Source organism: Bubalus kerabau, chromosome 4, assembly GCF_029407905.1.
Source record: "Bubalus kerabau isolate K-KA32 ecotype Philippines breed swamp buffalo chromosome 4, PCC_UOA_SB_1v2, whole genome shotgun sequence".
Classification (NCBI taxonomy): domain Eukaryota; kingdom Metazoa; phylum Chordata; class Mammalia; order Artiodactyla; family Bovidae; genus Bubalus; species Bubalus kerabau.
In genome coordinates this window covers 17,333,184-17,345,989 of record NC_073627.1, presented here as the reverse complement: position 1 = coordinate 17,345,989, position 12,806 = coordinate 17,333,184, and the positions used below count along the sequence as shown (strand labels likewise).

Sequence of the window (12,806 nt, the reverse complement as noted above, 5' to 3'; positions counted from 1 at the left end):
TAAGCCCAACAGAGCAGCTAAGCCCACACACCACAGCTGTTGAGCCTGTGCTGTAGAGCCCGGAAGCAGCAACTACTGAGCCCATCTGCAGGGATTACTGAAGCCCACACGTCCTACAGCCTGTGCTCAGCAACAAGAGAAGCCGCCACCACAATAAGCCTGTGTACCACAATAAGAGTAGCCCCTGTTTTCCTCAACTAGAGAAAAGCTTGTGCAGCAGTGAAGACCCAGCACAACCAAAAATAAATTAATTAATTAATTTTTAAAAAATCAATAGTAGGCATGACTAATGTTTATAGTCAAGTTGATACCACTTAAGGATTTGTCAGAGATCAAAATTGCTAGGTGTTTTTCTAGACAAGACCGGGAAGTCTTGGAGCAGAGGAAGGAAGCCAGAGCCCAGGGACTGCATATATAAAGTAATCAAATGGTCTGTGGAAAATGTCAGTAGCTATTCTATAAATGTCACATAGATGATATTAAATGACTATACAAATTAAACTTAAACATATTCAGCATATATAACTTGCAAATTAACTTCTTTTTCTTTCTGTCCAACAGTCAGGCACTTTTTAACCATCTCTTAAATTATCTTTATTTCTTAGCTATTTCCGAAGAAAATTCCAGGAAACCACCTCAGGAATGGTGTGGAGCCCCGATACTACGGGTTATGGAAAAAGGAGATTTAAGCCAGACATATGCACACCTCCAAGCTCAAGCACAGCTGCCTTCGCTAATGCTGCTCGGATTGCAATAATGAAAGAAAAGGATTTATTTAAATTTCTTGACGAGCTCAAGAGTAAGAGTCATTTGTCCTCTCCCCACCATTGTAAAGGATGTATGTGTATATTACTGGTCAGAAATAAATACTAGATGCCAAGTGCTTTAAGAGTAGGGCCACAGCCTATTCTGAGTGACTGGTCTGTCACACAGATATCATTTGAAACAAATGTACATTTTACCTGAATCCCTAGACACCTGGATGAAGCTGAAAGTCTGTGGATGGGTGGGGTGGTGGGAGCAGGAGAATGAAGAAGGGGTGGCAGGGCCACTGAGGAGATGAATAGGCAAAGAGTAAATTAGGTACCACATTTATGTATTCTATGGGAATTTCTTCTTACATTTTTTCGTGATACCAGTTTTTATATTTTCAGAATGCAATCCTCCTTCAGATAGCCCATATTCAAAAATACCCATCTTTCCACTGTTTCCTAATGTGGATGGAGTGGTAATGGGAAAGCCATTCAAGGACATACAGAAATTAGAAATGCTGAAGAGAAAGGAACCTCTGAATTTCTTTGAGAACTATTTTTTCCATAAAAAAGACTGGAAAACACAGGTGGGATTTGGATTATGTCATATCAGTTCAATATTTAGGTTTTTTAAGTTCTAACTTGACAGAACTAGTAATGTGCTTATTAATGACAAATATTTTAGGTCATGATATTTCAAACCAGACTCCATAGCCATGTTCCTAAATTTAAACTCCAGGTATAAATAGTTCAAGGCTTCCCTCATAGCTCAGTGGCAAAGAGTCCATCTGCCAATGCAGAAGACACATGGGTCTTCCGGGTCAGGAAGAGCCCCTATAAAAGGAAATGGCAATCCACTCCAGTATTCTTACCTGGGAAATCCCATGGACAGTGAAGCCTGGCAGGCTATAGACTATGGGATCACAAGAGTTGGACATGACTTAGCAACCGCTACTGCTAAGTCACTTCAGTCGTGTCCGACTCTGTGCGACCCATAGATGGCAGCCCACCAGGCTCCCCTGTCCCTGGGATTCTCCAGGCAAGAACACTGGAGTGGGTTGCCATTTCCTTCTCCAATGCGTGAAAGTGAAGTCACTGAGTCGTGTCCGACTCTTCAAGACCCCATGGACTGCAGCCTACCAGGCTCCTCCGCCCATGGCATTTTCCAGACAAGAGTACTGGAGTGGAGTGCATTGCCCTCTCCGGACTTATCAACTAAACAACAACAATAAATATTTCATTTAATTTAAAAAAATCATTAAAATTGCTGAAAAATGTATAATACTATAATTTTAATCTAGTCTATTATAACATCTAATCTAATGTACTATAAATGTTGATTAGAAACCAAAGAATGAAACTTTCAAGTTTCAGGGACTTCCCTAGCAGTCCAGTGGTTAAGACAACATGCTTCTGCTGCAAAGGTCATGGGTTCAATCCCTGGTTGGGGAACTAAGATTCTGCATGTTGTGTGGCACAGTTAAAAAATAAAAAATAATTATAAAATTCTACATGGCAAAAAAGTCACATTTGCAGCTCATAATACAAAGAGCTATCTTCTCTAATATATCAGAGAGCTTCAAAGTGATTAGAAAAAACTAACCTATAAAAATGAGCAACCAGACAGTTCTCAGAAACATAAAAAGGTACTCAGTCTCATCTTCGTAAAAGATCCAAATTAAAACTACCCTGAGATGTTATCTTTCCATATTAGATTGCCCAAGACCAAAAAGCTGGAGAAAACATGGGACATAAGACATGAGAGATAAAAGAGAGAAAAGCATACACATTTTATTAAATTTTACATATACCCGGGAAAATGAAAATCCAAAGAAGCAATTAGAATTAAACATTTATATACTGAAATACAAAAAGAAGTACTGGTTTGGACAGTATCAGACAATAAGAGCTAAAATACTACACCATGCTAACATGGAAGATGAGGAGGGTGGTGCTCAGAATGAAAGCTAAGTTCTTTTTATTGTTTGGGGAGAGGCTTATGATATTGAGTAAATCTATAATTTGTTGCATTAATTGTAAATGTTAGAAATGTGAAGATAATAAGTAAAAACTAAAATGAATATTGCCAAACCATAGAGGAATAAAAAAAATAAGAAAAAAGAGAGAACATGGGAAAATAGAAAGTACAAAACAAAATAGGCAGAAAAATCCAAATATATCAGTAACACAAGAAACGATTAAAGACACCAGTTTAAAAAAAATAATAGAGCAGCAGAAGCTGCTAGTGCGCGCGTGTGGGTGTGAGGGCTCGGACCATGGTGCAGTCCCTCTGGCTCCCCTGCCCCCCTCTCCTGTGAGACTGGCTGCGGGGAGGGAACATGGATACTCGTCTGCCGGCTTCTGGTTCCCACGCAAGTAAGCCTGCGGTCAATGGAGGAGGACATTGATACCTGCAAAATCAACAACAGTTTCCTGCGCGACCACATCTATGCGACGGAAGGACCCAAGGGAGAACCCAAGACAGAGAATAGTGGCACAATAATGAAGCATGAATTATCTAGATGAAATCACCTATGGAAACAAAGCTGACATTATCTCTACGGTAGAATTCAACCACACGGGAGAATTACTAGCGACAGGGGACAAGGGGGGTCGGGTTGTAGTATTTCAACGAGAGCAGGAGAGTAAAAATCAGGTTCATCGTAGGGGTGCATACAATGCTTACAGCACATTCCAGAGCCATGAACCCGAGTTCGATTACCTGAAAAGTTTAGAAATAGAAGAAAAAATCAATAAAATAAGATGGCTCCCTCAGCAGAATGCAGCCTACTCCCTTCTGTCTACTAATGATAAAACTGTGAAGCTGTGGAAAGTCAGCGAGCGTGATAAGAGGCCAGAAGGCTACAATCTGAAAGATGAGGCGGCCCAGCTGCGAGATCCTGCCACCGTCACCACCTTACGGGTGCCTGTCCTGAGACCCATGGACCTGATGGTGGAGGCCACCCCGCGAAGAGTATTTGCCAACGCGCACGCATATCATATCAACTCTATATCAGTCAACAGCGACTATGAAACCTACATGTCAGCTGATGACCTGAGAATTAACCTATGGAACTTTGAAATAACCAATCAGGGTTTTAATATCGTGGACATCAAGCCAGCCAACATGGAGGAGCTCACGGAGGTGATCACGGCGGCCGAGTCCACGCCCACCACTGCAACGCCTTCGTGTACAGCAGCAGCAAAGGGATAATCCGGCTGTGTGACATGCGGGCGTCGGCGCTGTGTGACCGGCACACCAAGTTTTTTGAAGAGCCAGAAGATCCAAGCAACAGGTCATTTTTCTCTGAAATTATCTCTTCAATTTCGGATGTGAAATTCAGCCACAGTGGGAGGTATATCATGACCAGAGACTATCTGACCGTCAAAGTCTGGGATCTCAACATGGAAAACCGCTCCATCGAGACTTACCAGGTTCACGACTACCTCCGCAGCAAGCTGTGCTCCCTCTACGAAAATGACTGCATTTTTGATAAATTTGAGTGTGTGTGGAATGGGTCAGACAGTGTCATCATGACAGGCTCCTACAACAACTTCTTCAGGATGTTTGACCGAAACACCAAACGCGATGTTACCCTTGAGGCCTCGAGGGAAAACAGCAAACCCCGAGTTATCCTAAAACCACGCCAAGTGTGCATGGGGGGCAAGCGGAGAAAAGATGGAATCAGTGTCGACAGTCTGGACTTTAGCAAAAAGATCTTGCATACAGCTTGGCATCCTTCAGAAAATATAGCAGTGGCGGCTACAAATAACCTATATATATTCCAGGACAAGGTTAACTAGGAGGACGAGGTATTGCTTAATAATCTCACATACTGAATACTAGTCAAACACGTTTTTAAATGTTTCTTTGGGTGTTCATTTGATGCATCGACTTTAATCTCCCTCTGCAGGAGACAATTGGAATAGAAGTCCATGGAGTCCAACCTTCCCACATCCCCAGTTCTAAGAAACTTTTGTCAAACCCAGTAGGTTCTGGGACACTTCTGTTTAGAATCGAGAGCTGCCAGCTAACAGTAATTCTTCCATAGTTGACTTGAATTTCTGATGCTTTTATTGCCCCATTTTCTCTGGTGGGTCCAGTGTTTTGTTTCTAGGTGTCTGCTGAGATAAAATGAGGTTGTCTGTAGTATTTAAAGAGAAAAGAGAAAAGTTTTTTTTTAATTAAGCAATTCCATTTGATTGAAAAAAAAATTCAATGAAAAATAAACACTGTTTACTCTTTAAAAAAAATAAGGGGAAGGGAGAGAGGAAGGAAGAAAAAATTATTTTCACGTTTAAAAGAAAGAGTGCTGATTTATTTTTTTAAGTAGTTTTAAGATTTATACCCTTTTACCTAAATTATGACACAGAAACTTGAAAATAAAGGGACAGAAGAAGAAATATCAGGCAAATACAAATCAAAATAAGCTGTTATCCATATATTGTGGTGGGGAGAGAAAATTTAGGGAAAACATAAAGATAAAGATGCTATTTAATGGTTTTTAATAATCAGGAGAATCTTAAAAATAAAACAGATACAAATTCACAGATACAGAAAACAAACTGTTTACCAGGAGGGAGAAGGGTGAGGACAGGAGCAAAATAGGTAAAGGAGATTAAGAGGTACAAACCACTAGATATAAAATAAGTTACAAGGATGTAGTGTACAATACAGGGAGTATAGCTAATACTTTATGATAACTTTGTATGGGATATAATCTATTAAATGTTGAATTACTGTTTGTTCATTTGAAACTGAAATGGAAAGTCAACTATACTTCAATTTAAAAAAATTTTTGATCATCAGGAAGATAAAACTATTTTGAATCTGTATGTACATAACAGATTGACAGATAAGGTGATATTTAATGGAATAATAAGGATTAGCTTTAGACTTTTTAGGCATTATACATGGTAAAAATAAATATTAAATGAATAAGCAAATCCATAATCACAGTGGAAGATTTTTATCATGCCTCTTCAGAAACTGATAATGCAAAGGAGCAGTGGGGAGGGGGCATCAAATCCTCTTACAAAAATTTAACTGTTTTTGTAACAGGAAGAAAAACATGAAACTATAGCTTGATGGAGAATTGGAGTCTATAAATACCTGTTTCAGGATGTAAGAGATGAGCACTTTTATAGCCAGGAAGAAGAACCCTTAGAACTCTGGTTCTCAATCTTGGTTGCACAACAGAACCCCCAGGGAGAGCTTTTACAGTCCTGCTCTCCTAGCCACAACTCTGTCTAGTTAAATCAAATCTCTGGGAATGGGGCCCTGGCCTCAGGATTTTTTAAAGTTCCACTATGCAGCCAAAGCTGAAAACCACTGCCTAAAAAGAAACTGAAGATGTTTGAAGATGTAGAAGAGAGGCAAGACTGGCTACATGACTGGCTAGGCCCAGTACAAAATGAAAATGTAGGGCCCCTCGTCCAAAAATAGTTAAAAATTTAAAAACAGCAACGTAAAACATTAAACTAAACTCAGATCAGATCAGATCAGATCAGTCGCTCAGTTGTGTCCGACTCTTTGCGACCCCATGAATTGCAGCACGCCAGGCCTCCCTGTCCATCACAACTCCTGGAGTTCACTCGGACTCATGTCCATCGAGTCAGTGATGCCATCCAGCCATCTCATCCTCTGTCGTCCCCTTTGCCTCTTGCCCCCAATCCCTCCCAGCACCAGAGTCTTTTCCAATGAGTCAACTCTTCGCATGAGGTGGCCAAAGTACTGGAGTTTCAGCTTCAGCATCATTCCTTCCAAAGAAATCCCAGGGCTGATCTCCTTCAGAGTGGACTGGTTGGATCTCCTTGCAGTCCAAGGGACTCTCAAGAGTCTTCTCCAACACCACAGTTCAAAAGCATCAATTCTTCGGCACTCAGCCTTCTTCACAGTCCAATTCTCACATCCATACATGACCACAGGAAAAACCATAGCCTTGACTAGACGAACCTTTGTTGGCAAAGTAATGTCTCTGCTTTTGAATATGCTCTCTAGGTTGGTCATAACTTTCCTTCCGAGGAGTAAGCGTCTTTTAATTTCATGACTGCAGTCACCATCTGTAGTGATTTTGGAGCCCAGAAAAATAAAGTCTGACACTGTTTCCCCATCTATTTCCCATGAAGTGATGGGACCGGATGCCATGATCTTCGTTTTCTGAATGTTGAGCTTTAAGCCAACTTTTTCACTCTCCACTTTCACTTTCATCAAGAGGCTTTTTGGTTCCTCTTCACTTTCTGCCATAAGGGTGGGGTCATCTGCATATCTGAGGTTATTGACAAGGCCCTGTGTAATTACACAGGTCCTACACCCATGAAGCCAGCGCTGGAAAGAAGTAAATTGAAGGGAGGTGAATAAATAAAGATACACAAAGAGACCTTGAAAATCAGGAAAAACTCTCACATATAAGAGGGAAGGAGGAAAAAATGAGTTAAAGGGTGGAGAAATCCTAAGGTGGAAAGAAGAGCAGAAAGAATTCATGTTAGATAGACTTGAAGAGACAAGATCATTAGCTAAGGGAGTTTAAAGGTTTGGTTTTCCAGCAGCCTCTGTGAGAGCTGTACGAGCTGCAAATGAAGAAAAGTAATGTCAAGCAGTCCTGAGGACCTGGATGAGCCTGGGCCATACACATTTTCAAAGAACGCAATCTGCATATTTATATGATTTCCATCAACACTGTTCAGCAGCCCAGGAACAGGGAAAAACAGATGGCTGGTTCCCTGTGAGAATTTTGGAAGTAGTCCGGGTTGTGCTCTGTGGAGGGCACAGTCATTTTCAATGCTTTGCAAGTTTGAGTGAGGATGAGTTGGTGCCTCTCTACTCCCTACATCCATCCCAAACATAAACCATCCTCTGGTCTATACTTGTCTTATGACTAGGCTTCACTATTAAGAAAGAGAGTTTGCTCGATGCCATTTACACATGGCACTATACCAGGTGCCCTGAAGCAACCGACAAGTGGTATAGAAATAATCTTATAAATCATACACACACCCTTTCCTAATACAGTATATTTCTGTGTATTTTGTCTTTGTTATGCAATTCAACTAAAATATGTTACTAACCTTCTTTTTTAAATGTTTATAAAGGCAGCAAATATAAAACCTGTTGACCCTACCTCAGGCTACTCAACTAATATCCTCACCATTGATCAAATGCTCAAGAGAAAGCAGAACTGGACAGTGGCTGATGCAGCTGCTATTAAACCACACGTGAGTATTCACTGTTGAATGCCTTCCCAGAAACCATTGACAAAAATGTTTTCCACTTCATTACTACAACCATAGAACTTCCCTGGTGGCTCAGCAGTAAAGAATCTGCCTGCAATACAGGAGACACAGGAGTCACCAGTTTTATCCTTGGATCAGGAGGATCCCCTGGAGGAGGAGATGGCAATCCACTCCAGTATTCTTGCCTAAAAAATCTCATGGACAGAGGAGCCTGGCAGAGGGCATGGACCCATGGGCATGGAGTTGCAGTGCATTGGAAATGACTGAGCACTTACACACTACAACCATAAAACCAAGATTTTTTTTCTGTTCTCTGTCTTTAAGACCAGATCATTTCTCCTTTGGAGTTGTACCCAGCATCATTTCTGGCATTCATTTGTTTCATGCTGGAGACAGAAACTAGTTAAGGTAGTACACCAGCGGTCACAGTGAGGGTTGTACTCGGGGAGGGAATTGTGATGAGTGACTGAATCTTTATTATGGCAGCTAAAAGAATAATAGTAGTTTAATCATGCTTCCTAGGTGCCAGGCAGTGTGCTCTATAAGTACTCTACAAGTACTTTATAGGTACTAATTCATTTACTTACCACAACAAACCTTTGAGTTAGGCACAATAACTCCTTGTCATTTTACTGATATGCACAGAGAGGTTACATGGTTTGCCCAAAGGCACACAGCTAGAAACTAATAGAACCAGAATTATAAGCATGGGTAACTTGGACTCTGAAGAATCCACACTTTAACCACAACTCTGTGCTGTGTGTCTGCTTTCGTGCCCTCACTTCTTAGCAACTTTTGTCTCCCAGAAAGAAACTGTGGTGTATTTATTTTATGCCAGCTCCCTTCTGCATTTGACACTAATGATCAAGCTCTCCAAGACACATTCTACTTCCTTAGCCTTTACAATGGGGCTTCCCTGGTGGCTCAGGTGGTAAAGAACTGGGAGAAGGAAATGGCTACCCATTCCTAGTATTCTTGCCTGGAGAGTTCCACGAACAGAGAAGCTTGGTGGGCTACAGTCCAAGAGGTTGCAAAGAGTCAGACACAACTCAGCAACTAACACTTTCACTTTCTTAGCCTTTACAATACTGCATCTTCAATTCTATGTGTATCTCTGTATCTTTCCTCGCTCTTCTTTTTCCTGAGGTTCACCCTTTTTTTCTATAGTTGAAGTACAGTTGATTTACAGTGTTTGAAGTATACATCAAAGTGATTCAGTTATACATACACATATAAATATATTCTTTTTCAGGTTCTTTTTCATTATAGGTTATTATAAGATATTGATTATACTTCCCTGTGCTATAAAATAGGTCCTTGTTTTTTTATCTATTTTATATATAGTGGTGTATATCTGTTAATCCCAAATTCCTAATTTACCCCTCCCCCCTTTCCTCCTTAAAACTTTGGTAACCATAAGTTTGTTTTCTATGTCTGTGAGCCTATTCCTATTTTGTAAGTAAGTCAATCCATATCATCTTTTTATGATATCACATATAAAGTGAAAGTGGAGTCGCTCAGTCGTGATATCATATGTAAGTGATATCATATATTTGTCTTTCTCTGTCTGACTTACTTCACTCAGTATGATAATCTCTAGGTCCATCCATGTTGCTGGAAATGCCCTTATTTCATTCTTTTCTATGGTTGAGTAGTATTACACTGTATATATATAAACCCACATCTTCTTTATCCATTCATCTGTCAGTGGACATTTAAGTTCCTTAAGTTTTGATATTTCCTAGTTTTCTAGTCTCATCTTACTGCTCTTCTTATTAAACACATTCACTTGTTCAGTAAATATTTATCCAGTGTTAACAAGGTTCTGAGATTAGGAGATACCACAGAATGAAAAACACCGTTCCTCCCCTCAATCTTCCTACTCTCTGATTCTCCTTGTTTCAGCTGCCACCTATACACCTGAGCAGTCTTAACTGTCACTGGCCTAGACGTCTTTCCAGTACTGCCTCATCTCACTGATTACCTGCTGAGCATGTTTACCCTGCTGTCTCACAGCATATAAAGCTGGACACGTCCAAAACCAAACTCATCCTCTTACACATCAAACTGGCTCTTCCTTGAGGATTCCATACTACCATCTCCCTAGGCACTGAGACTTGAAGGCCAGGAGCCATCCTTCAGTTCAGTTCAGTTCAGTCGCTCAGTCACATCCGACTCTTTGCAACCCTGTGAACCGCAGCATGCCAGGCCTCGCTGTCCATCACCAACTCCCAGAGTTTACACAAACTCATGTCCATTGAGTTGGGGATGCCATCCAGCCATCTCATCCTCTGTCGTCCCCTTCTCCTCCTGCCTTCAATCTTTCCCAGCATCAGGGTCTTTTCAAATGAGTCAGCTCTTCTCATCAGGTGGCCAAAGTATTGGAGTTTCAGCTTCAACATCAGTCCTTCCAATGAACACCCAGGACTGATCTCCTTTAGGATGGACTGGTTGGATCTCCTTACAGTCCAAGGGACTCTCAAGAGTCTTCTCCAACACCACAGTTCAAAACCATCAATTCTTTGGTGCTCAGCTTTCTTTATGATCCAACTCTCATATCCATACATGACTACTGGAAAAACCACAGCCTTGACTAGATGGACCTTTGTGGACAAAATAATGTCTCTGCTTTTTTAATATGCTGTCTAGGTTGCTCATAACTTTCCTTCCAAGGAGTAAGCATCTTTTAATTTCATGGCTTCAGTCACCATCTGCAGTGATTTTGGAGTCCCGAAAAATGAAGTCTGACACTGTTTCCACTGTTTCCCCATCTATTTCCCATGAAGTGATGGGACCAGATGCCATGATCTTAGTTTTCTGAATGTTGAGCTTTAAACCAACTTTTTCACTCTCCTCTTTCACTTTCATCAAGAGGCTCTTTAGTTCTTCTTCACTTTCTGCCATAAGGGTGGTGTCATCTGTGTATCTGAGGTTATTGATATTTCTCCCAGCAATCTTGATTCCAGCTTGTGCTTCTTCCAGCCCAGTGTTTCTCATGATGTACTCTGCAGGTTAGTAAGTTAAATAAGCAGGGTGACAATAAACAGCCTTGACGTACTCCTTTTCCTATTTGGAACCAGTCTGTTGTTCCATGTCCAGTTCTAACTGTTGCTTCCTGACCTGCTTACAGGCTTCTCAAGAGGCAGGTGAGGTGGTGTGGTATTCCCATCTCTTACAGAATTTTTCACAGTTTATTGTGATCCACACAGTCAAAGGCTTTAGCATAGTCAATAAAGCAAAAATAGACGTTTTTCTGGAACTCTCTTGCTTTTTTGATGATCCAGCAGATATTGGCAATTTGATCTCTGGTTCCTCTGCCTTTTCTAAAATCAGCTTGAACATCTGGAAGTTCACAGTTCATGTATTACTAAAGCCTGGCTTGGGGAATTTTGAGCATTACTTTGCTAGCATGTGAGATGAGTGCAATTGTGCGGTAGTTTGAGCATTCTTTGGCATTGCCTTTCTTTGGGGTTGGAATGAAAAGTTACATTTTCCAGTCCTGTGGCCACTGCTAAGTTTTCCAAATTTGCTGGCATGTTGAGTGCAGCACTTTTACAGCATCATCTTTTAGGATTTGAAATAGCTCAACTGGAATTCTATCACCTCCACTAGCTTTGTTCATAGTGATGCTTTCTAAGGCCCACTTGACTTCACATTCCAGGATGTCTGGCTCTAGGTGAGTAATCACACCATCCTGATTATCTGGGTCATGAAGATCTTTTTTGTACAGTTCTTCTGCGTACCACCTCTTCTTAATATATTCTGCTTCTGTTATGTCCATACCATTTCTGTCCTTTATTGACCCCATCTTTGCATGAAATGTTCCCTTGGTAAATCTGATTTTCTTGAAGAGATCTCTAGTCTTTCCCATTCTATTGTTTTCCTCTGTTTCTTTGCATTGATCGCTGAGGAAGGCTTTCTTATCTCTCCTTGCTATTCTTTGAAACTCTGCATTCAAATGGGTATATCTTTCCTTTTCTCCTTTGCTTTTCACTTCTCTTCTTTTCACAACTATTTGTAAGGCCTCCTCAGACAGCCATTTTGCTTTTTGACATTTCTTTTTCTTGGGGATGGTCTTGATCCCTGTCTCCTGTACAATGTCAGGAACCTCCGTCCATAGTTCATCAGGCACTCTGTCTATCATATCTAGTCCCTTAAACCTATTTCTCACTTCCACTGTATAATCATAAGGGATTTAATTTAGGTCATACCTGAATGGTGTAGTAGTTTTCCCCACTTCCTTCAATTTAAGTCTGAATTTGGCAACCATCCTTAAGTTATGCTTTTTCCACACTCCCCACATCTACTAATCACCAAATCTGGCTACTCCCATTTTCCCAAAGATTTTTCAAATCTGTCCCCTTCTTTCCATCGTATTGCTATTGCCTAAACTGAAGCCCTCGTTAGGCTTTACCTGGACAACTTCCAACCTGCTATCCCTTCCTCACAGCTCCACCCGTTCTCCACACAGCTGCTATGGAGAATGGGTCCTAAGAAGATCCAACCTGTCACTGTCCTGCTTAAGAAATGAATGCTTCCCTCTCAGCAATGGCAGCATATTTCAATTGTATTTTCTGCTCCACACAACTGAGGGTCTCATTGCACTTCCCACAGAGCAGTGTCTCACTACAGCATGACTTTCCCTGACAGTAGGGCTCTCCCCAACCTCACTGAGAGCAAGTCTTAGGCCTGACTTGCCTCTCCTCAAAGTTAACTCTTTAGTGATACCCTAGGGCCTGGACTCCCCTACCAGCTCTGGGATGAGTTGCCTTGGAGCATTTGTTATGCTGTCTCCTTTCCCTGGAATACTTTCCCATGGCC

The 12,806-nt window shown here is 41.1% G+C and overlaps 2 protein-coding genes across 2 annotated transcripts in view; both read left to right on the top strand.

Annotated features, from left to right (window-relative positions):
• The window catches only part of EFCAB3 (EF-hand calcium binding domain 3), a 36,948-nt gene that overhangs the window by 23,069 nt on the left and 1,073 nt on the right, over positions 1-12,806 (top strand). Inside the window, exons 7-9 of the mRNA XM_055579864.1 lie at positions 606-799; positions 1,155-1,339; positions 7,845-7,967. Of these exons, the coding sequence (XP_055435839.1) occupies positions 606-799; positions 1,155-1,339; positions 7,845-7,967 (502 nt within the window). The remainder of the gene's footprint in view (positions 1-605; positions 800-1,154; positions 1,340-7,844; positions 7,968-12,806) is intronic.
• On the top strand, positions 3,262-4,795 carry LOC129651166 (serine/threonine-protein phosphatase 2A 55 kDa regulatory subunit B beta isoform-like). Its single transcript, XM_055579866.1, is given in 3 exon segments — positions 3,262-3,913; positions 3,916-4,565; positions 4,667-4,795. Coding segments are annotated over 2 exon segments (1,293 nt in total). The 3' UTR covers positions 4,557-4,565; positions 4,667-4,795.